The 23,366-nt window shown below is 43.4% G+C and overlaps 1 protein-coding gene across 3 annotated transcripts in view; it reads left to right on the forward strand.

Moving 5' to 3' along the window:
• EOGT (EGF domain specific O-linked N-acetylglucosamine transferase) overlaps positions 1–23,366 on the forward strand; it is a 36,750-nt gene continuing 13,384 nt past the window's right edge. The window contains exons 1-13 of one of the 3 annotated variants that reach the window (XM_034996365.1): positions 1–101; positions 902–1,124; positions 1,771–1,823; positions 3,603–3,826; positions 5,119–5,219; positions 6,074–6,182; positions 8,969–9,063; positions 9,415–9,519; positions 13,448–13,554; positions 16,135–16,238; positions 22,178–22,270; positions 22,614–22,685; positions 23,056–23,142. In XM_034996365.1, the coding sequence (XP_034852256.1) occupies positions 3,617–3,826; positions 5,119–5,219; positions 6,074–6,182; positions 8,969–9,063; positions 9,415–9,519; positions 13,448–13,554; positions 16,135–16,238; positions 22,178–22,270; positions 22,614–22,685; positions 23,056–23,142 (1,083 nt within the window). In that variant the 5' untranslated portion in view covers positions 1–101; positions 902–1,124; positions 1,771–1,823; positions 3,603–3,616. Of the gene's footprint in view, positions 102–537; positions 724–901; positions 1,125–1,770; positions 1,824–3,602; positions 3,827–5,118; positions 5,220–6,073; positions 6,183–8,968; positions 9,064–9,414; positions 9,520–13,447; positions 13,555–16,134; positions 16,239–22,177; positions 22,271–22,613; positions 22,686–23,055; positions 23,143–23,366 lie in introns of those variants that run through there. The other 2 variants (XM_034996367.1, XM_034996366.1) reach the window with 2 other exon arrangements.

Raw genomic sequence — 23,366 nt, forward strand, 5'->3', positions numbered from 1 at the left:
CGAGGTTTCCGGTGAGCCGCAGCAGCCGGTTATGACGACTCCGTGCTCCCGAGCAGCGGCTGTCTCCTCCTCCTCCGCAGCCCTGGCTCCCCCGGCTCCAGGTGGGACTCGCTCGGCGACCCGCGGAGTCCTCACCCGCCGCCCTGCCGCCGCGGCCCGGCTGCGCGCGCCTCTCCCGCCGGGGCTCCCCGCGCGCCTTCCCCGCGGGCTGCAGCCTCTCTGCGGACTCCGCCCGCGCCTTCCCCCGCCTGCGGGCGGGGGAGGCGGGCGCTCGCCCCTTCACGGCGCGTGCAGCGGCGCGCGCGGGGCTCCCGGGAGCCCGCCGACCACTGCGAAGGATGCCCTTCTCCGCCCCCCGCGCCGCGTGGGTCGGTGTGCCAGACCTGGGCGAAGCCGCTCCCCGGGTCCTTCCCAGGCCCCGGGGACTGGGTGGAGGTGGGGGGGGGAGCGTAGTGCAGGGTGGCGGGCGACGTGCGGGGGCCCGGCGACCCCGAGGCAGCCCCGCCGGCGCCTGGGGTGAAGAACCCGAGCGCGGCGGGGTGGCTGCGGAAGCGCTGTGGCCGCCGCCCCCGCCCGCGCGCCCCGCTTCCCGGGCTGACGTTGCGGCACGCAGCTGGTGCACCTCCCCTCGGCATCTCAGGCAGCCAAGCCCTTTCTGACCCCCTGCCTCTACCGCCCGTGAGACCCGTGGCCCCAGTGCGGGCGAGCCGTTTAGGAGTCCGTGTGAGTCTCAGACGCGTTCAACTTTTCATCTGTCCACTGTCTTCTTGAAACTTCCCGAGCTCTGTCACGGAGCACCGCCCCATCTCACCCACTGTGGTCCCTGTCCGCCTCAGGCTCTCTCGTCTCTCATCATCTTTCAGCCTCTTCCTTTTTTTTTTTTCCCTCCTCCACCTTTTAGGCCCGAGGAAATCCGGTGAAGGAATACAGAAGAGGAAGGCGCCGGTTGCTTTGTACTGAAGGAAAAGTAGCGCGGCGCTCCAGCTTCCATCTGCTGGAGAAGTGCACCCACCCATCCTTGGGGGGCCTTGCAAGAGGACTGCGCGCCAGACCGGCTTTCTGCCAGGCCCCGGGGCTGCGCTTTCCATGCTCCAGCAGCCACCCCTTCTAGCTTATGCAAGTAGGTACGTGCCCTTTGAGCCGAGACTTCAGATTTTTCCCATGACTTAAGTCTGACTCCTTCTCCGTGGATCAGTGGGTTTAGTTTTAGCCAGAGCTCAGTCAAGGACAGTGGACTTGAAGAACTGAAGGTCAGGACTTAGTTATAACATGACTTCATTACTGGAAAGAATGAATCAGAAAAATAGGCCATCCTGCCTGTTGAATGGTCAGGGTGGAGTAAGTAGTAAATAGGAAAGCTCAAGTAGCAGTATGATTCAGTGAGTAGGATCAATAGGATGAGAACCAGGAACATTGTTTCCTCTAGGAATGTTTTACCCGCAGAGTGTCCCTTTGGCCTGTACCGGTTGATGCCTGTATAAAGTGGACCATATCCTTCTGCGTACCATTAGAATCTAGTTTAAGTGACAGTGTTGAGAGTGGTACCTATAATTTTGCTTTTCGCAGTCTAGTGTTCACTAAGGAAAGGAAAGCACACTATGAGTCAGGCCTTTTGCTTACACAATGTCTCGCTAAGTGCCAGGCCTTGTGCTTAGAGGTTAGCTCATTAATTTTTTTTCTCTCTTCATATTTCCTTTAATCCAAAATATCACCTGAATGATAAAGTCTACTTTGGCATCCTTTTAAGGTAATATGTTTCATTTCTGACAGATTTCTGATCTCTGAAGCATCACAACAGCTGCATGGTTCTGATAATTAAAGAGGTAAATAATTCCATTAGAAGTACACTGTTACTATTAATATGTATTTTTAACTTTTCTAAAATCACTGTCAACTCACTGTTGGATGAAAGTCCTAACTAAAAGTATTAATTCAGATCACCTTTCCAACAGGTAACAATATACTCTTCAGAGCCACGAAAGAGAGAAGCGACTATATTTACCACTCCAGAGGGGAAAAAGATCCCTTTTCAGTGTCCACACTCTTTATTATGAAGCCTTGGTCTTGGGACTTTAGGCTGGACTCACATAGCAGTTTGTTTCTAAAGGCCCCATCTTCGTTGGGCATAGTCAGTGAAGGCTGATTCTGAAAGCTGGTTTTTCCAACATGCTCCAGTGACTGTAGATCTCACTGGGGAGTAGCTCATGTGTAATATGGTCCTATCATTTGGTGGGAAGAGCATCGTTTTTTTTTTTTCATAGAGCAAAATATTTCACTAAAGTTAAGCAAGAATGGCACAATTATTGTCTGGGTTACATAGAATTCTAGTCCATGAGATTTAATCCTTATGGGGTGAGTTAGACATGCAGTAAGGTCCATGATGGTTATTGTCTCTTTTCACATTGCTAAGGCAAGATGGGGATAGATTAATGGCACAGTTTCCGAGTTTTCGGAGTTGTAGTTACTATTATCATAGATTGTTATTACACCCACTAGAAGGTGAGCTTCACAAGGGTAAAGAGTTTTGGACTGCATGTTCATTGCTGCATCCTAGGTACTTGGCATATAGAACAAACCCATATAGGATTGTGATTATTAGGGTTTGTTTGTTTGTTTGTTTTTTAGTAGGCTCATGGAGCCCAACTCGGGGCTTGAACTCATGACCCCGAGATCAAGACCTGAGCTGAAATCAAGATTCAGACGCTTAACTGACTGAGCCCCCCCAGGCGCCCCATGATTATTAGTTTTTATTCAGCAGATACATATATGCTCAGAGCTATTGCACTTTCTTTTCTTCTCTCTCCCTGGCATGATTTCCCTGCTCCTCATCATTCAGGTCTCAGCTCAAATAGTATTTAGCAACCTCTTCCTTACCCCACCATTCCACGTGGCTTTAAACATTTACTCAATGAATGCTTGTATAGCATTTAATGTGCCAGGTACGTCTAAATATTTTACCAGTATTTAAGTCACAATAGCCCTATGACAAAGGTTTATTATTATTTCCATTTTACAGATAGAAAAGCTGGAGCACAGTGAGGTTAAATAGCTCAAGATCAACAAGCTAGGAAACTGTAGCTGGATTTCAAACCCAGGTGGTCTAGCTTCTGAGTTCATGTTCTGAACCACCATGTTATATTGCCTATCATATTATCTACTTTATTTCTGGCATCAGTAATATGTGACTGGGGTCACATCAAGGCCTTTGCCCCATTTTTATAAATAAAGTTTTATTAGAACACAACCATCCCCATTCTTTAGGATAGGCTGTGGCTCTTTTCATGGCAAAAGTACTGTTGCGTAGTTCCCGCTGAGATTGTATGGCCTCCCAAAACAAAAATATTCACTACCTGGCTCTTGACTGAGAAAGTTTGAGAAAGGTTATAAGCTCTGTCAGAACAAGGGCCTGGTTTTGTTCACCCCCTGTGTACCTAGCTCCTAATGCAGGGCCTGGAGCAGAGCAGGTGCACAATAAATATTCGTTGAACAAAGGAGCGTTATTCAGTGATGTAACAAGGTTCCGTGTCATTATACTGAGCCCTCGATCCCTTTGACTTTTAAAGGATATGTCTTAACAAAAACCTTTTCAATATGATCTCTAGGTTTGGAGGTTGCTATGTTAAAGCTGCTTGTCCTTGGAGTATTGCTTCATGGTGTTTCACTGAGTTGCCAAGATGAGGCTTCTCCCAAGGCTGATGGCATTCCAGGCGAACCTCTGTTTAACTATGCCAGTATCCGCTTGCCCAAGGAGCACATTCCCTTCTTTTTGCACAATAACAGGCATATCGCCACGGTCTGTAAGAAAGACTCACATTGTCCTTATAAGGTAGGTATTCATTTTTCTTCTCTTATTTATTTATTTATTTTTAAAGATTTTATTTATTTATTTGACAGAGAGAGACACAGGGAGAGAGGGAACACAAGCAGGGGGAGTGGGAGAGGGAGAAGCAGGCTTCCCGCCGAGCAGGGTGTGGGGCTCGACCCTGGGATCATGACCTGAGCTTAACGACTGAGCCACCCAGGCGCCCCTCTCTTATTTATTTTTAAAAGGATTTGGTTCTGCTTTATCACCTGATCTTGAAGGTAGCATTCTGTAAGGTAGCTGTCAGACTTTGTTTGCATTTCGTCTAGTGCTTCTAAATGCCTAAACTTTGCTTAAGATTATATCCCATTCACAAGAGTGGGATTTAAAATCTGAATCGCAACTAAAATTTAAAATCTCAATCACTCATAAAATAAATTGTCAGTCAATACTATTTGTATATTCCGTAAACAAAAGGAATTAGATTTTATCTAGACAAGAATGTATAATTAAAAGTCACTAGAGAATTTCACACCTCTTTTTTTCTTTAATCGCCCTTCAGAGGGTCACTTAGCATTTAATTTCAGTAATAACACCTCCGCCCCTGTCTGCACATAATTATGACTGTTACTATGGCCATCCTTCTGTTTTAGAGTTGTTGGAAAGGCCTCCAATTGGAGCCCATTAAGATGTCTCAGGAGGTCTCAGAGATCAAAGCTGGGCCTTGTGAGAAACTTCCTTTCCTATGGTGCTGGCTCAGGAAGCATATGGAGAAGCAGACCTGGGAATCAGACCAGTGTTGCTCCTGGGCCTTGCAGAAGAGAGGCCTCGGCCAACAGCTGCTGCTGTGTCCAGTCTTGTGGCGTTTCTTACTGATTTCTTCTTGATTAATGAGTAAAGACGCTAATCCGTTTAATTTTGCTGTGATTCTTTTGGTCATAGAAATTTCATTTTATGTGACTCTTTAGGGATTGATTTTAGAATCACTTTGCTCACTGAGAAAGGCAGCTTCATCAAGCTCCTTCAGGAAATTCCAGTTCAAGTGTTCTTTGGTAGTGTAGGGAAAGGCTGTGCTTTTGGTTGGGGCCCAGACGTGGTGGTGGGGGAGTGATGATTAAGGATCATTGTGGTTGAGAACTTGGAGACTGTTACTCTTAGGATTTATTCTAATTCCTTTTATTATATGAATATGTATTATAAGATGTGAAAGTGAAAGTTCTATGAAAATTTGTTTTCTTCATGGGAGAATCTGAAGAGTCCTCTCTAAATGTCAGAAGGAGGGAGACCAGTGTAAACGTACACGTTTTATGTTCTAGAAACACTTAGAGAATCTAAAATACTGCTGGGGTTATGAGAAATCCTGCAAACCAGAGTTCAGATTTGGTTACCCCGTCTGCACCTACGTCGACATGGGATGGTAAGCTTCTAGACGGAATCCTCCTCCCCTTTAAATCATCTTTCTTTGTACTGTATGCTGATGGTCCACCACCCACCTGGATTCTTTTGGTTTTAGATAGTAATTCCTTTAGATATTAATTTGCTTACACAGTCATGGATTCAAGTTGACTTACCTCCCCACCCTCCTGCCGCCATGTACAGGAATATCAGTTCTTTCCTCTGCCAGAGAGAGAAAGCAGTATGGATCACCAGAAAGTTTTTCCCTCCAACAAACACTAAAAAGATAACTCGATGGTTTCCTCTTGATTCCGGAGGGGAGTGTGAAGTATAATTAGTATTTCTAGTACAAGACATGCAAGGTTAGTGGAGTAAAGAAAATATGGTAATTAGTAGCTCGTTTTCTCTCATTTTCTTCAGTTCCAGATGACCCTAACTTCATACATTTTTGTTGTATATTCTTAGTATAAGAAAGAAAGAAAATCTGTGAATAACTTATTTTGGTATCTCCTTGTAGCAAGGGAGTTGCAGGAAGATTGTGATGGTTAAAAAACTTAATGACAGACTTCTGGCAATTTAACCTTTAGAAAGGAAACTCAAGGCTCAGAAAAGGCAAAAGAGAAAAATCATGGAATCTTTTTTTTTTTGAAAGATTTTATTTATTTGACAGAGAGAGACACAGGGAGAGAGGGAACATAAGCAAGGGGAGTGGGAGAGGGAGAAGCAGGCTTCCCGCTGAGCAGAGAGCCCGATGTGGGGCTCCATCACAGGACTCTGGGATCATGACCTGAGCTGAAGGCAGACGCTTAATGACTGAGCCACCCAGGTGCCCCCCCCCCCTCTTTTTTTTAATGGAATCTTTTTGACTGCAAATAGGACAGATACCCTTGAATCCGCCCAGGACATATTCTGGAAACAAGCTGACTTTGGATATGCGGGAGAGCGTCTGGAGGAACTGCATGTGCTCTGCCAGCCTAAGGAAATGGTGAGTGTTTCTTTTCAGATACTCCTAGTGTTTAGATTGTCCTGTAAAAACAAGATAGATGGCTCCAGGAGAGGGATCCTTACTCACGTGTTTATTGGCTGTGACTTTTATTTAACTTCCTAGAACAAGTCATTCTGTTTCCTTTGGAAGCCCTGTCGTCATTTTCACACATATATCAGATGGTCCTATTTTGAGGCAGTTAAAATATTACTAGGTTTAGAATTTCCCCGCCCCCAGCATTATGCTAAAGAAGATAAGTTGATAAACTGCATCTTTCTGAATTCCCTCACAAGGAGTTCGGGACAGAGGATACATGCCCCCCCGCCCCCCGCCAGACCGCTCTATGTTTGTTTAGGACTTTACAGTTTGCAAAAAGCTTTTCTCTATGTTAGCTAGCCCTGCAGCAAGATAGACAGGGTAGGTATTAACTGATGCTACTTGACCACAGAGGAAAACAGGGTCCTCTGAAAGGTGAAGTGACTTCTCCAGGAGCACACAGCTCCTAGGTAGACTCGTCCATCTAGAATTGGGATACAGATCTTCTATGTGCTTTCAACCATAGTGCATTGTGCTCAGTGGGTCAGCCAAGCACGTTGCCAAGAGCCAGTTTTGGGTAGTCAGGAGAAAAGCAGGCTCCCTCCATACTGTAGGGTTCAAAACCTGATTCTTAGAGCACTCAACCTTTCCATGTTTCAGTTTCTTTTCCTTTCAAGCTATGCCCATGTCATAGCTTGTGGTTGGGAAGAAATGAGCTTATAAAAATGCTCATTCTGCTTATAAAAATGCTCAGTGCGGGGCGCCTGGGTGGCTCAGTTATTAAGCGCGTCTGCCTTCGGCTCAGATCATGATCCCAGGGTCCTGGGATCTAGCCCCACGTCGGGCTCCCTGCTCAGCGGGAGGCCTGCTTCTCCCTCTCCCACTCTCCCCCTGCTTGTGTTCCCTCTCTCGCTGTCTCTCTCTTTGTGTCAAATAAATAAATAAAATCTTAAAAAAAAAAAACGTGCTCAGGGCGGGACTGGGCTCCCAGCAAAGGGCTCAGTGTTAGTTTTTAAAGGTCCATGGGGGTGTGAGCACTTACTCTTAAGGTTTCGTATCTGTCAGTGTTCTTGAACATCTCAGGGGTCTTTATTATCTCCAGGCAATCTAGAAAATTAAAAACAATTTTTTTTCTTAATTCACTTTCATTAAGAAACTGAATATATGCTCTATAGCGCTTTTTAAAAAGTATTTTTACTTATTTTATTTTTGCGAGAGAGAGAGAGAGAGAGAGAAAGAGAAAGAGAGAGAATGAGGGGGAGGGCAGAGAGAGAAGCAGGCTCCCCACTGAGCAGGGAGCCTGATGCCAGCCTGGATCCCAGGACCCTGTGATCATGACCTGAGGCAGATACTTAACCGACTGAGCCACCAGGCGCCCACTCTATAGTGCTTTTGGAGATATCATGTAATAGAACTTGAAGCAATTGTGGGGAGATGGATGAACCCCAAAGGAGGGAGGCCGGGCTTTAGCCACACTGCTGCTGGGTACCCTTAACATACACTCTTTTGTGTGTGTCGCATAGTCTGGCTGGAGTCCACCTGTTGATGTGGAAGGGGCAAGGGGAGAGCCACAACCCCACCCCACACACCTCGTCCAAGGCAGTATGTAGAATCTTCCCTGGCCAAGATCTACCTTAATAGATTTTGTGCAAGGGCGCCTGGGTGGCTCAGTTGGTTAAGCGACTGCCTTCGGCTCAGGTCATGATCCTGGAGTCCCAGGATCGAGTCCCGCATCGAGTCCCGCATCGGGCTCCCTGCTCGGCGGGGAGTCTGCTTCTCCCTCTGACCCTCCTCCCTCTCGTGCTCTCTGTCTCTCATTCTCTCTCGCAAATAAATAAATAAAATCTTAAAAAAAAAAAAAATAGATTTTGTGCAATCAGAGCCTGATCCCTTACCAACTACTGATTCCAAAACCCCATATGGGTTAAGGTGAAGGCCTTGTGTTCATTGGGAATTATGGGAAAACAATAAAATGGCATTTAAATCTTTAAATAAAATCCAGAGTGGATAAAAGTTTTTGAAACCATTCCTATTTCTGAACAAACCAGACTGGAAAAAAGAGAAGCGGGCTCTGGTAGTTGACTCTTAAGCTCTTTTATTTCAGTGGTTTAAAAAACATTGCCCTCTTACTGCTGTTGAGACAGGGACTCCCAGAAGCTTTATGGTTTGTAGAAAGCATGTCTTATTAAAATTAGCAAAGTGCCCTTCCAGCCTTCGTTTTAATGTCTCTTAACGTGTGCATTCATTCTTCTTTGTTTCATTTGGCTTGGCTTTGAAAAATGCTTTTTCCGCATAGCTACGGGGTTATTGATGGCTCTGAGTGCTTTTTTTTTTTTTTTTTTTTTTTAAAGAGGACTGAACTGAACCACACATAAAGCCGTAAAGTTTGAGATGATATAAATAGAACATTTGGGAGTTCTTTGTAGTAACCTGAAAGTATTCATGTGCACTGGCAAAATTAGGCTTCACCAGAGTCTGCTGGGGAGGGGAAAAATCCATCTGCAGAAGCAGCTTTTCAGAAGCTATTCTCCTGATGAATCACTGAACTCTACCTCTGAAACTAATAATACACTGTATGTTAATTAATTGAATTTAAATAAAAATGTTTTAAAAAAGAAGCTGTTCTCCTCATATTGTGTGTTTTCAACCTGAAGGTGCACATGCTGTGAACTTGTCTGGCAAGTCTGAGAATGTCCTCAAAATGTTAGTACCTGGAGTTAATTTTTTCTTTTTTCCCAAACTCAATTCAGCATGACTCAAGCCTGGTGTGTTCCCGTTATCTTCAGTACTGCAGAGCATCCAATCTCTATCTTGATTTAAGAAACATCAAGAGAAACCATGACAGGTACGGAAGTGGTTGATGTTAAAACCTAATGGAGATTCTGAAATATTTCCAGGTCCAGGGATATGCCTTGGGTTTGCTTCATAATAATATGGCGATGAGGTTGGGAAATGGGTGGAGCATGGAAGACGTAGTCAGGCCACAGGTTAATCATTGAAAAGCTGGATTATGGGTCCATCGGGTTTCTGTCCCACTCTGCTACTTTTGTGTATATTTGAAACATTCTCTTATAATAGAGTGAAATTCTACCAACACACTGATTTTGGAAAGTGGTAAACCACCTTAGTTACATCCCATGTGCTTATGTAGTGGTAAAATTTTTCAAACTCAGCTTAAGTTTTGGTCATCCACCAGATTTAAGGAGGATTTTCTCCAGAGTGGTGAAATCGGAGGATACTGCACACTGGACACTCGGACATTGATGTCTCAAGGTCAGCGCAAAAGCCCTCTGCAGTCTTGGTAAGATTATTTTTTTAAAAATATGTTTCTAAAATATTTGCTTTTGTTTCTGGCACATTGGAAGGGACTTTCGAATGGGAAGTGTTACTTCATTTGTGGAGAATTTGGCATGAGCTTCGAGGGAGTGATGGCTACAGAGTGAATCTATCAGTTGTATTTGGATTAAACATATGTTTATAAAATATGAGGAAGTATGATATAGGATTTACTGATTGCTAATGAAAGAAAAAAATCTGTTCAAAAATGAATTTTTATTAACTCCTTGTAACTGTACATGTGTTTGAGAAACACATGTTTAAAAGGGATAGACATTTAGGGGTGCCTGGGTGGCTCAGTCGGTTAAGCGTCTGCCTTCGGCTCAGGTCATGACCTCAGGGTCCTGGGATCCAGCCTCGCGTTGGGATCCAGCCTCGCGTTGGGCTCCAACCAGCACCCCAGGCTTCTCTTCAAAGTTGTAAACCCTACCCTGACTTTCAACACCTCTGATCAGCTTTTTGAACTTTATATAAATTGGAGAACACATTTTGATTTAAAACATTTTTTTTTTTTTTTAAGATTTTATTTATTTGACAGAGAGAGACAGCGAGAGCAGGAACACAAGCAGGGGGAGTGAGAGAGGGAGAAGCAGGCTCCCCGCCGAGCAGGGAGCCCGATGCAGGGCTTGATCCCAGGAACCTGGGATCATGACCTGAGCTGAAGGTGGACGCCCAACCATCCGAGCCACCCAGGCGCCCTTAAAACATTTTTAATAATAAATTAGCTCTGTGGTCTGATTTGTTATCTCTAGAAATTAGGAAATTAGGGTACTTTAAAAAACTTTTTATTTAAAAATAATTTTAGGCTTACAGAAGTTTAAAAATAATATAAAGAGTTCCCCTTGTACCTTTCCCCCAGCTTCCTCTAATGATGACAGCTTACGTAACCATAGCACAATGGTCAAAACCAGGAAATTGACATTGGTACAATATTATTAACTAAACACATTTGAATTTTCCCAGTGTTTATATGCACTCTTTTCTATTTTTTTTTTTATCTTGGATACATAGTTCTATGAAATTTATATCACATGTCCACATGCATGAACTACTACCACAATCAGAATACAGAACTGTTCTGTCATCCCAAAGAAACTCTCATGCTGCCCCTTTATTCGAAGCTGAGCACTCAATTCCAACCTGTATGTCAGGTTTTCCACACACCACCAGGCGATTCTCCAACAGCTAGATGTCTTACAGTTTAACTCAATTCTGACACCGTCTACCTGGAAACAGCATCAGATCCCACAGGTTAAGGGCTCAGTCCCAGAATTTAGACCCCAGTTGCAAGCCTAGGTGATCACCTGGGCTTCTGACCAATCTGCTGTAGATTGGGTTAGATTCATTTGCTAGAGCGGCTCAAATAACTTTGAGATGCATTTTACTTATGAGTCTACCAGTTATATTATTATATCATAGAATATTGTATTATAGAAGGATACAGCTCAGGAACAGCCAGATGGAAGAGATGCCTAGCACAAGGTTCAGGAAAGGGGTGCAGAGCTTCCATGCCCTCTCCCGGCACCCGACTGTCCTTGTATCTCCATGTCTTCTCCTACTCAGAAGGCCTCTGAGCCCTCTCCTCTTCGGTTTTTATGGAGGCTTCATTACATAGGCACGATTGATTAAATTATTGGACATTGGCAATTGATTCAAACTCCAGCCCCTTTTTATTCCCCTAAGGTGGGGGATGGGACTGAAAACGCCAACCCTCTAATCACGTGATTAGTTCTCCTGGCAACCAGCCCCCAGTCTTAGGGAGGTCAAAAGTACCTCGTTAGCATAACAAAAGACACCTTTCTGACTCTTATCACTTGGAAATTCCAAGGCTTTCAGGAACTCTGTGTGGGGAAATGGGAAAGAAGACTGAATATGTATATATCTTATTATAAATGACAATATCACAGGTCACATAGGATACTCTTACTTAATGTTAATTGTTGAGGTCAAACATTCATGCTATGCATATCCTTCGGGATAATATTCTACCATACATTTGTACGGCATTTGACAGTCTACACTGTAACATCTTCCCTAACTTATGTTAAAAAATCAAAATTCAGCTGAGTAACTTTGAAGACCTAGCTGGCTCTATTCAACAATTCACAAATTGGGCAGCATCCCATCTAGCAAACAGAGAGGAGCTCCAAGGATCTGTACAAAATGGAAGGCTTTTCGTGGCAGAAGGGGGCAGGGACAAGGAAAGGAGATCACCTCATCTTCCAATGGGGGACAGGGAGGGTCTGTGTGGTCGATGACCTCGTTGGTGCTGACCAGAAAATTATAGACGGGCTGGTTAAGACTACATTCCTAGAGAAGGTTGAAACTGTAATTAGGGTAGGCATTAAGCCTTGGTTTGGTGACGTGCCTCCCTTCTGGGCCTGTTGTTTCTTTTTAACACTTAATAGAGTTCTGCAGTAGGAGTTCTTCCATTCTAGTGGACCTCTTGATTCCTAGCACATTTTGATAACTGATTCCACATGGTGGAAGTTCTCTAAGGTGTATTTATATTAGTTATTTATTGCCATGTAACAAATTACTCCAAAATATAACCTAGGGTAGATTTTTTTTCATTATCTGTTTGATAACAAATTACTCCAAAATTTAACAGCCTAAGACAACACACTTCATTAGCTCACGAAGTTTCTTTTTTTCTTTTTTTTTTTTTAAAGATTTTTATTTATTTATTTGAGAGAGAGAGAATGAGAGACAGAGAGCACGAGAGGGAAGAGGGCAGAGGGAGAAGCAGACCCCCCGCCGAGCAGGGAGCCCGATGCGGGACTCGATCCCGGGACTCCAGGATCATGACCTGAGCCGAAGGCAGTCGCTTAACCAACTGAGCCACCCAGGCGCCCGCTCACGAAGTTTCTGATGGTCAGGATTTGGAGGAGCGTAGCTGAGTGTTTCTGGCTCAGGAGCAGCTATTGACAAGGGCTGTAGCCATCTCTAGACTCAACCCGGCCTGGAGATTCTGCTTCTAGGCTCACTCAGTTTGTCTCTGGCTGTTGGCTAGAGGTATCATCTTTTTGCCACATGGGCTTCTCCATTAGTGCTCCTTACAGCATGGCTTCCCTGAGAGAGAGAGAGAGAAGAGAGAGAGCATGAGAGAGAGCGCACAAGCATGCACGCAAGAGACCAAGCATGTACCCTAGGATGGAGGCTTCAGTCTTCGTATACCCTAACCTCAGACGTCACACACCATCGTTTCTGCCATATTCTGTTCATTAGAAGTAAATCACTAAGTCCAGTCCACCCTTAAGGGGAGGGAATTAATCTCTACCTCTTTTTTTTTTTTTTTTTTACATTTTGTAAATTTTTTTTTTTTTTAAGATTTTATTTATTTATTTGAGACAGAGAGAATGAGAGAGAGCGAGTACATGAGAGGGGGGAGGGTCAGAGGGAGAAGCAGACTCCCCGCCGAGCAGGGAGCCCGATGGCGGGACTCGATCCCGGGACTCTAGGATCATGACCTGAGCCGAAGGCAGTCGCTTAACCAACTGAGCCACCCAGGCGCCCACTCAATAATTTTTGGAATGTCATCTGTCTCAGCATCCAAGAAGTCTATCACAAGACCCCAGGAAGCCTTCTTGAATCTTCCCACTTTACTGGGTAGATTATTTAGCCAATTCTATGTGTAAATTTCTTCTTTGTCTAGGAAATTCCCAGTTATCTTGTACATGAGGCTGACATTTGAAGTCATTTTTGTTCCTTGTCTCAGCATTAAAATTTGGTATCAAGTTATAGAAATGTTAGTATGTTTGAGAAGTTCCACACGTCTTCATAAAATCATATTCCAGAAAGAAAATCCCTGTATTAAGCAGATCCTAAGTTACAGTGTTGCTGTCAAAAGTTCAGGAGGACCTTTGAAACTATCTTCCAATTCATTATTGCAGGTTTGCTGAGCTGCAAAGCTATGCTCAGCTCAACTTCAGACCTCTAGAAGATGCTAAATGTGACGTTGTTATTGAAAAACCAACCTACTTCATGAAACTGGATGCAGGTGGGAAGTTAAATTTGTCCGATACTTAGTTACTGGTGAATGAGGCTTTGATCCATTTTTGATATGTGTATGTCGTGATTTCCTGGGACTTTCGGGCAGGCTGTGTGACGTGAAGTGGTGGGTTTGAGTTTTGCTTTCTTCTCTGAAGGTGTGAGCTAGTTTGAACTTCCCACGATATGAAACCTTTGGTATTTTAGAGGGGACCTGCACATTTGTATCAAATGACTCACTCAGAATCAAAAGATGAGAGAAAAAGCTATATATGGGCACCTTCTGTAACTAAATTGACCCCACCCGGTTTCTCTAAAATCACTTGATTTTTGTGTTGTGCTTCGCTAGAAAAAATTTAAAAGTAAAAACCGTGTGTGTACTGTGGGTGGAAAAGGAATGCCCACTGAGTTCTTCTGGCAAATATCCTGACATCGGTTCTGTGACTGAAGTGAACTTAAAATTCCTCTGGAAGTCAGCAGGGCCCTATATTCTTGGCGGGGGCGGGGAGGATGAAAGAAAAGTTAAATTTAGAATTATTTTCCCATTTACACTTAGAGCTTGTGACTCTCAACTCGCAAGCACAGCTTAAACTTGGTGAGCCAGTTGCCGTGCAGGTTCCATGTCTCCTCTTGAGAGCTGAAGCTTACTTGGCCACGTCCACGTGCACCCCCCGCCGGGCCTCCCGGGCGGGGGGGGTGGGAATATAGAGAGCCCTCTGTCATGAATAGTTCAGAATCACTGTCATGTATTGATTATATTTTTAATGTGCTCTGCTTCCTGAAGCTGCAATTCTTATGTAACAACGCATGAGGTCCAGAAACCAGACAAGTGGAGGTTTTTGAAATATGAGCGAGTAAGAATGCTGCATGCCTATTTTTCAAATACGCAGACTGAGAAGGGGCCAAGCATCTATTCAGGTAGATGTCTGTGAGCTCTTAAATGGATGCTGGTATGCAGGCAGTAAAGTGTGTAAAGTGAGAATAATAGGCCAGTGTAGACCCGGGCGCTTTCTTTCCTATATTCGAAACTCTCCTTTTTTCTTCTTTCGCCCTCATCCCATTTCCCTTTCCACATCGACTCTTCACCGAGAGAGAATGAGCGTTTTATAGAACATGACTCACTTGGGGGCACATTTCTGGAGCATGGAACCTGCGTTTTCTCCCTCCTTGCACCACCGAGCACGGGTCTGGGCTGCCTTCCCCAGTCCATGTTATGAACTTGCTGGATAACCCACGAGGGAGTTCATGTGTGCTCTGTGCTCACCTGGAAAGAAGGATGTGTTGTCACAGAACTGTGTTTTTCTCATTAATTTGAAAATATGCTCTTTGCCAAATGGTTCTGAAGGATGAAAGGAGTTGTCTCCAAATATTCCTCTCTAAAAACGATTTTCTCTTTTTTCTTTCTGTTCCATTGAGATGTAATTGACCTGCAGCCCTGTATAACTTGAGGGTATACAGCATAATGACCTGGCTGACATAAACTGAAGATTTTTTACTCTTATTTTCGGGCACACAACGTTATTATTCACTGTGGGAGTGAAGTCATGATGTGTTGTGATTTCTGCTTTTGAAATAGTCACTTTTTTGTTCAGTCAACATTTTCTGTCCTTTTAAAGTGCATGTGTCACATGTCACTTCTTGGAATTTCATGCCGTTTAGATTTGCATATTGACAGGTTGGATACTGGGTCCTGGGTACCTATGTTGAAAGAGCGCATGTTCGGTTTCTTTGGAATGATGGACTTACCACCTTAGAAATAGCTGCACCCACACCCCCCTTCCCCTATTTGACCCAGCAGGACCCAGGTAGTCTTCATTACAATTTCACTGTGTGCCATGTGTGGGGCTGGGTGCTTTGAGGTACAAGATCTTTGGGTGTCTCCTAACAAAGCTGCCACCTAAGTATAAGGATTTCCTGTTTCTCGTAGAGAAGCTAAAGTTTAGGAACGTTACCAGCTCATCTGAGAATGTTGCTCATGAATGGCTGAGCTGTATTCAGCCTGGTTTTTCTGATTCCAAAGTTCATCCTCTTTCAATGAGAACATGAGACACTGAGCCCTTTTCAATGATAGTTGGTTAATATTTTCCCAAGAAGCAATGCTATAAATCACGATGAAAAAGGAAAAAAAAAGACAGAAATAAAAAATACCAAAATATTAATAGTGCTATCATTGTTGATACTTCTGTGATAAATAGATATTGCTTACTTGATTTTTAAAAGTAAGTGATCATAAAAAATAAACTTAGTCTTCATGGCCTTATAGTTCTACCCCATTTTGAGCTAAATAGACTTCTAATATTTTTTTCTTGGAATTTACTGATCATTTGTTATTTAGTGTATATGGGATAATGCATTCCTGATTTCTAAATAGGCAATTTTAAAGTGAATTTTTGAACCCAGTCATCTATTAATTGAGGACTACCTGAGTACAGATCCTTTTGTGTTTGGAGAAAACTCTTATTTTTTTTTTTCTCCCAATTATTTTCAGCTAAAAGTCTATCACACTATAAATAGGTGGGGTAGAATAAAAATTGCTGAATCCTTTGCTCTCTGGGGTTAATTAACATAGATTTCTTTTTTCCAATACCAGGTGTTAACATGTATCACCACTTCTGTGACTTTATCAATCTTTATATTACTCAGCACGTTAATAATTCATTTGGCACAGATGTATACATCGTGATGTGGGACACAGTAAGTAAGAATGTCCTCTGCTTCGTCTTTGTCTTTGCCTGGCTCTGTGAATGTGTGGCTCTGATGTGGGGAAATGCAATCTTCTAAGACACACACAATGAAATATACACACATGTACACACCTGTGCAGATAGATGGATGTGAATGTGTCTCTGCATGCACATGTCCGCATACGTATGGGCAGAAATGTTTGCGTGCACATATACCTCTGTTCTTTAAATTTTTGAATGAAGCAGTGGAAGATTTCTTTCCCCCTTCGGGCAGGTGGAGCTCCAGAAACGTGTGCTTGGTGTTGCTCTGAGACACACATGTGAACACTGTCATTTGTTTAACCTCTCTGACCCCCCGACCTGACCCACGTGGGACGAGCTTGCCTCTCTTTTGCCGTGTGGCCTCCTGTAATTGCCATCGGCCTTTGCTTGATTGTAGCTTCCCTTTGCTACTCGCTCGGTGACAATTTGTGCCGTGCATGTCAGCTCACTACCAAGGGCGAGTCTTAGGCATAAACATAAAGACATGTGTTGAGGTGCACCTGGGTGGCTCAGTCGTTAAACGTCTGCCTTCGGCTCAGGTCATGATCCCAGGGTCTGCATCGAGCTTCCTGCTCGGCAGGAGGCCTGCTTCTCCCTCTCCCACTCTCCCTGCTTCTGTTCCCTTTCTCACTGTCTCTCTCTCTCTCTCTCTCAAATGGATAAATAAAAATCTTAAAAAAAAAAAAAAAAAAAAGACGTGTTGAATTATACCTGCTCTTTGCTTAGTTGTTTTCAGCAGTCATTTTTCCCTTTTCTTTCTTTGCCTGCCGTTTCCCTGCTTCTTCCCATATCCTGCTCCACCTGCCAAGGTATCCCCCGAAGTTGCCCCTGTCCACTCACCTGTGAAATGGGATGATTCTAGTATCTAGCTCAGTGTATTTTGAGGATGAGCCGTAGAGTGTGCGGTCAGTCACAGTGCCTGGCACATAGCACGTGCGCTCTGCATGTTGACTAGGACAATGACGACGATAAGGAGAAGAGGGGTTTATGCTATACACAGCAGGCTGCCTGAACTGGGAAGTTGGGACAGCCACTAAGAGATCATCTACAGTTCACCTAGGCATTCCAGCTCACAGGATGTTCATAGCACCCCCTCTTGGCATGAACGTTCCTGCAGGGGGACCACAGCTTGCTGGCAGGACGGTGTCAGACATTTCCTCCAGGGGGAGTCCTTCTAGAAGCCTGAACAGCACCGCTCAGGGGCGAGGGGCTGGGATCCACCTGGGGCAGTTTGCGACACCTCACGTCCCACAGGGGCCAGTATCTCCTGCACCAGCTGCTCTGGCAGATCCCCCAGGATCCCCATAAGAGACGGCCAGTTTCCAAGAGTCGCTGTAGCTTTTCCCAGTCCAGATGCAACGTACCGGTCAAGCCTCTTTTTTAAATCACACGCAGTGTTACCTAAAAACACAGTTGATGCGTGCCGTCTTCATTTCTGGAGAGCAGAGCCAGCCAGTTCGCCGAAGGTCACGTTCTCGTGCAGAAGGGGAAATGGTTTCATGAATGCCTTTTTTTCACTGATACGAGGCTCACAGTAAAGCTGCATAGAAAGGTTTTTATCACACTGCTCCATAGACCTGAAGGCCAGTGAGAACTGGTTTATAATTCTTGACGTGTTAACGCTCTCTTCTGACTTTCTTCTTTGCAAGGATTTCCATTACCCTCTCGGGTGCCGGTTTGGCGACCAGCACAGTTTCCGTTCTCGAACATGTTTCTGTGAGCAAAGGGCACAACAGTCCCTTTCTCCTCTTCTCTCTGTGCAAGTGCTTCTAGCTCTCAGAAGCCCTGAATGATTAACTCAGGGTAGTTGTACTTAAAAAAAAAAAAAAAAAATTACACCCTGTGTTATCTCATTTAATGCTTACAACCCTCTGTGAAGTAGGGTTTTTATTAGCTTGTTTTACAGATGAGGAAGCTGAGGTTCTGAGCCTCAGGCGGGTGTTGTAAGAGAAGGCAGCCAGTGAGGGGTGGAGTTAGGGCTCCAGGTCAGGCAGTTGGACCCCAGTCCTGTGCCCTGAAACCACAGTGCTCTGTCTCCTCCCTCTAGTTCTCTGCAGATCCTATTAAGTTGATGGAAAGTTTTCTAGACACTTTCCCAGAAGTCCCAGAAGCTTCCTTATATCTTGTTGCATGTTTTTCCATGTCTTCCTTAAATGGACTAAGTTAAACTGAGCCAACTTTACAACCCTCCACTTCTCTGCACCTGCGGGGAGGGCATAGATAGGGTTCACGGCCACCATGAAGTCCCAGGTTACTCCGTTAACTGGACACATGATGTGAGGGCATTCTGGCCACAATAAGCAGGCATGGACAGGATGGATTTAGCCAAGTGGGTTGGCCACCCTATGACCTCCCTCCTTTGGTACTCTCTGTGCATGCACTTTCAACCTGCATACTTGGTCACAGAGGTCTTTTTTTTTTTTTTTTTTTAAGATTTTATTTATTTATTTGTCAGAGTGAGAGAGAGAGCACAAGCAGGGGGAGTGGCACGCAGAGGGAGAAGCAGGCTCCTCCCTGAGGAGGGAGCCTGATGCGGGACTCGAGTCCAGGACCCTGAAGGCAGAGGCTTCACCGACTGAGCCACCCAGGCACCCTGGGTCAGAGAGGTCTTCACTGGTTGCTCAGTCAGGTTCTTGGGACAAGTGATTCTGCCGGTTGCTCCAGAATCGAGGTCCACCAGACACTGTAGGTTGGATGAGGACAGCATTAAGGTGTTGTGTGGCCGTGCAGTTTTCTCTTTCGCTGGCAAGGCCTTGGAGGAAGCCACACTGCAGCCCCCGGGGAGGTGGCGAGTGGTGGAGCCTCCAAGCTGGGGCTGAGCAGCTGGGAGAAGAGCCGCCGGTGGCTGTGGCCAATGTTCACATCTTAGTGACATAACTGTCTCCCTGTCACCCTCTCCAGTCTCAGCAGTTTGGCCGCTTCTCTGGCACATGGCTTCCTAGGTGAGATGGGCAAGGCCACCAGCCTCCAGAGGTACACGGAGGACCCTCTGCAGATGTGGTTCTGGCCACAGCAGGGCTGCTCCTACGAAGAAGAATGAATGAGAGGGGACTTATTGCAGGCTTTCCACATTTTCTTGTGCTAGTAGTAGTATAGCTTCATTATGATTATTTTTAATTATGCAAGTAACACCTGTTTATAATGAGTTCAGACAACACAGAAGTATGAAAAGTTAAGAAAAGTCGCCCGTCGGGGCGCCTGGGTGGCTCAGTCGGTGAAGCGTCTGCCTTCAGCTCAGGTCATGATCCCAGGGTCCTGGGATTGAGTCACACATCGGGCTCCCTGCTCAGCGGGAAGCTTGCTTCTCCCTCTGCCTCTGTCCCTTGCCCCCCGCTCATGCTTTCTCTCTCTCTCAAATAAATAAATAAAATCTTTTTTTTTTTTTAAACAAAAGTCTCCTGTCCCTGGAGGGGAGGGAATTGGAAGGTGGGCAAAATGGATGAAGGGGATCAGAGGTACAAACTTCCAATTATAAAATAAATAAGTCATGGGTTGTGAAAAAAAAAAAAGATAAAAAGGCAAAGTCTCCTCTCCTTCTTCCTCATCTCCAACTCCATTTCCCTCAAAGGTGACTAACTACAGTTCACATGTATGAATCCCTGGCAAGACTTTATTTTAGCAAAGATAAATATATCCTTATCCAAAATTTATATAAGGATTTGTATAAGGATATTATAAAATTTGTGTTAGGGTGTGTTTCTATTATATCCTTACAGAAAATATGTTCTCTCATATTTGCTAACTTAATAGTATATCAGGGACATCTTTCTAAGTGGGTACATTTAGGGTTATTTTTTTTTTTTAAGTGCTTACATGGTATTCAATTTGGTGAATGTTATGGATGTTCACATATTCAGTGCATGCCTCAGTGCATGTATAATCTCTTGGCCCCAATCACATTTTGTTCGTTTCCATTTTGTGCTATTTATGGAAATGCAGTGAATATCCTTTCCATAGACATGTCTTTATACTCTTGTCCCAGCATTTCTGTAGGACACATTTCTAGAAGTAGAATTTCTAAGTCATGGGTCAGGAGCGTGTTTAAGTTAGAGACATACCCAGGAGGAAGTTTTATGTCATCTTTAAGAATATCCAAATATTCTTCAACATGAGACTAGAAAGAGGTTCCTCCTTCCCCTGTGGCAGATAATTTGAAGTTGAGGGACGTGGATAAGAAGCTTCTGGAGGGGGGTGCCTGGGTGGCTCAGTTGTTAAGCATCTGCCTTTGGCTCAGGTCATGATCCCAAGGTCCTGGGATTGAGCCCCACATTGGGCTCTCCTCAATGGGAAGCCTGCTTTCCCTCTCGCACTCCCCCTGTTTGTGTTCCTGCTCTCGCTATCTCTCTGTCAAATAAATAAATAAAATCTTTAAAAAAAAAAAAAGCTTCTGGAGGTGGTTGTTGCTGAATAATACATGATTTCCCTGGAAAGGGATCAGTCAGGATTGCTGTATTTTATTATTAAATTTTCCTTTCAAGGGTATCTTATTTTATTTGAAGTATTTTATCTCAAGAAACTGTCTAGAATCACTTCTTTTAATTGCCCTTTATTTATTATTGAGCCAGAATAGGGACATTTCATTTTTGATGGTGTTGAGAAGGGCCTTTATTAGAATGGCACAGGAGAAACATCGAAGGGGAAATTTTTTTTCTTATCACTACATCTGACAGTTCTCACTAACTTTGAAATAACTCTAATATGTGCAACATAAAAATTTCAAAATCTGAAAAAAGAATGCTATAACGATAAAAAGACATGAACATAATGTAAAACCTGCTGTAGACCTTGAATGTCATCCTACAATACATAGCTCTTATTTCTTTTGGCTGAATTTTTCGATCTAAGTTATTCCATTTTTAAATAAATTGATCTCCTTCCTTTAGCTGATGGAGCACGTAATTAATTTCTACTTTTCAAAAATGAAATGCATTCAGTAAATGTACTAGAAAGAACTACTTCCCACTGTGAGGCAAACTGCCATATGTAGATGAAGATCTTGGAGTCTGGAAGCAAACAGACTGGATTTAATCTCAGCCCTGCAAACACACCAGCACTACTGTTTATGCAAATTACTTAAATTTGTATCTCTGTTTCCTCATCTGTAAAATGGGGATAATGATATCACCTAGCTCATTAAGTTTATGGGGTGTTCATTTCAAATGCTAGCGATATAGGAAATATGCAAGATGCTGTAATAATAATTATTATTATTAATGTTAATGGGATGTTATCACATGTTACTCTTTAGTCAATGGGGAGATCATTTCATAGGATAATGTTCATCATATTGTAGTGTTAGGACTTTCAAGGCATTTTCTTTTCAAAATTTCTTTTCAAAAGTGTATTCCATTTACCCTGATAATTTTTGCTCGCTGAGAATATCCAAGTGTGTACAAATGATGGCGTCTGTGTATGTTGTATGTGTGTGATTTTTTTTTAAGATTTTATTTATTCATTTGAGAGACGGAGCATGAGCGGGGGAGGGGCGGAGCAGGGAGCCCGATGCAGGCCTCTGGGATCATGACCTGAACTGAAGGCAGGCACTCAACCAACTGAGCCACCCAGGCGCCCCTGTATGTGTGTGATTTAGATAGAAGATTCACAGGGAAAAAAACCCACACCAGCTATCATTCAGAGATATGAATCTAAAAAGGGATAGGGTAGAAAAACAATGTTTTTAACAGACTAAGATTACAATTGTGGGTGATTATTTCTGATGACATTATATCATACTAGGTCCTTGCTCAGGTCTAAGATGAAAATCCATTTTTCTTCCATGAATTTTATGAGCTTGTTTAGAATCATTAGTTCTTAACATTGACAAGCTGATTCAAATATTTTGTTGCACTTTTGAAAAGCCACGTTGTAGACTTTTGTTGCCCTAACCTCTTTTGTTTCCACTTTCAGAGCTCCTATGGATATGGTGACCTGTTCTCTGACACCTGGAAAGCCTTTACTGATTATGATGTTATACATTTGAAAACTTATGATTCCAAAAGGGTACTGGAAACTTTCCTGAAATGTCTGTAAATAACAGTCATTGCAGATGACTCACTCATCAAATAAATATTTAATATGAGTTTCTATTAGCTATTGCCATTGATTTCTGACTTTGTAGTTTCTTTTTTTATAACTTTGAATCATTCTTAATTATTAACCATGTAGTGTTAAGAAAATTTTTCCTTTAGATTCTCCAAAATTATGAATTTCCCTTGAGTGAAATAGTTTGCTATTCAAAATATTTCAGTGCAAAAAGATTAATTAAAATTTATTTTCTGATAAGTACTATTTTGATGTGGTACAAATTGTTTTCTCTTACCTTGTATAATACCTTCATTCTTAGGTATGTTTTAAAGAAGCTGTTTTTTCCTTACTCCCCCGGATGCGATACGGGCTGTTCTATAATACACCTTTGGTAAGCATATCTGTTATTCATATTCATATTTATACATTTATTCTTCATAGGTTTTTTTTTTAAGATTTATTTATTTATTTTAGAGAGAGAGAGGCACACCTGTGCGGGGGGAGGGGAGGAGCAAAGGGAGAGGGAAAGAGAATTCTCAAGCAGACTCCCATTGAACGTGGAGCTGGACTCAGGGCTTGATCCCCGGACTGTGAGATCATGACCTGACCTGAAATCAAGAGTTGGCCGCTTAACCAACTGAGCTATCCAGGCATCCCTATTCTTGATAGGTTTTAAGATAACATTTATATGTAACTTGAGAACATCTTCAAGAGTAATACACAATTATTCACTGTAATATGAACTATTGTTTTCATGTTAGATATCGGGCTGCCAAAACACGGGATTATTCAGGGCATTTTCCCAGCATGTGCTACACAGACTGAACATAACACAGGAGGGACCCAAGGTAAGGATTACCTTGTGAGTTTTGACGTGGGCCTGACTTTTCACCCGAAATAAAAATCAGTGCCACCTTTGCAGAAAAAGAATCAGAAGACAGTGTTTTCTCAGTTAATACTTTCTCACCTGAAGTGATCCAAAATCAGATGTCACCAACCTGTGACAGATAAGCTAAGGGACAGTGGAAGTATGTGCTTTTTTCCTCCTTTTCCTTTTCCCTGTCTTTCCCCA

This window comes from Mirounga leonina, unplaced genomic scaffold (assembly GCF_011800145.1).
Source record: "Mirounga leonina isolate KUSES-001 unplaced genomic scaffold, KU_Mleo_1.0 Mir_94, whole genome shotgun sequence".
Lineage (NCBI taxonomy): Eukaryota > Metazoa > Chordata > Mammalia > Carnivora > Phocidae > Mirounga > Mirounga leonina.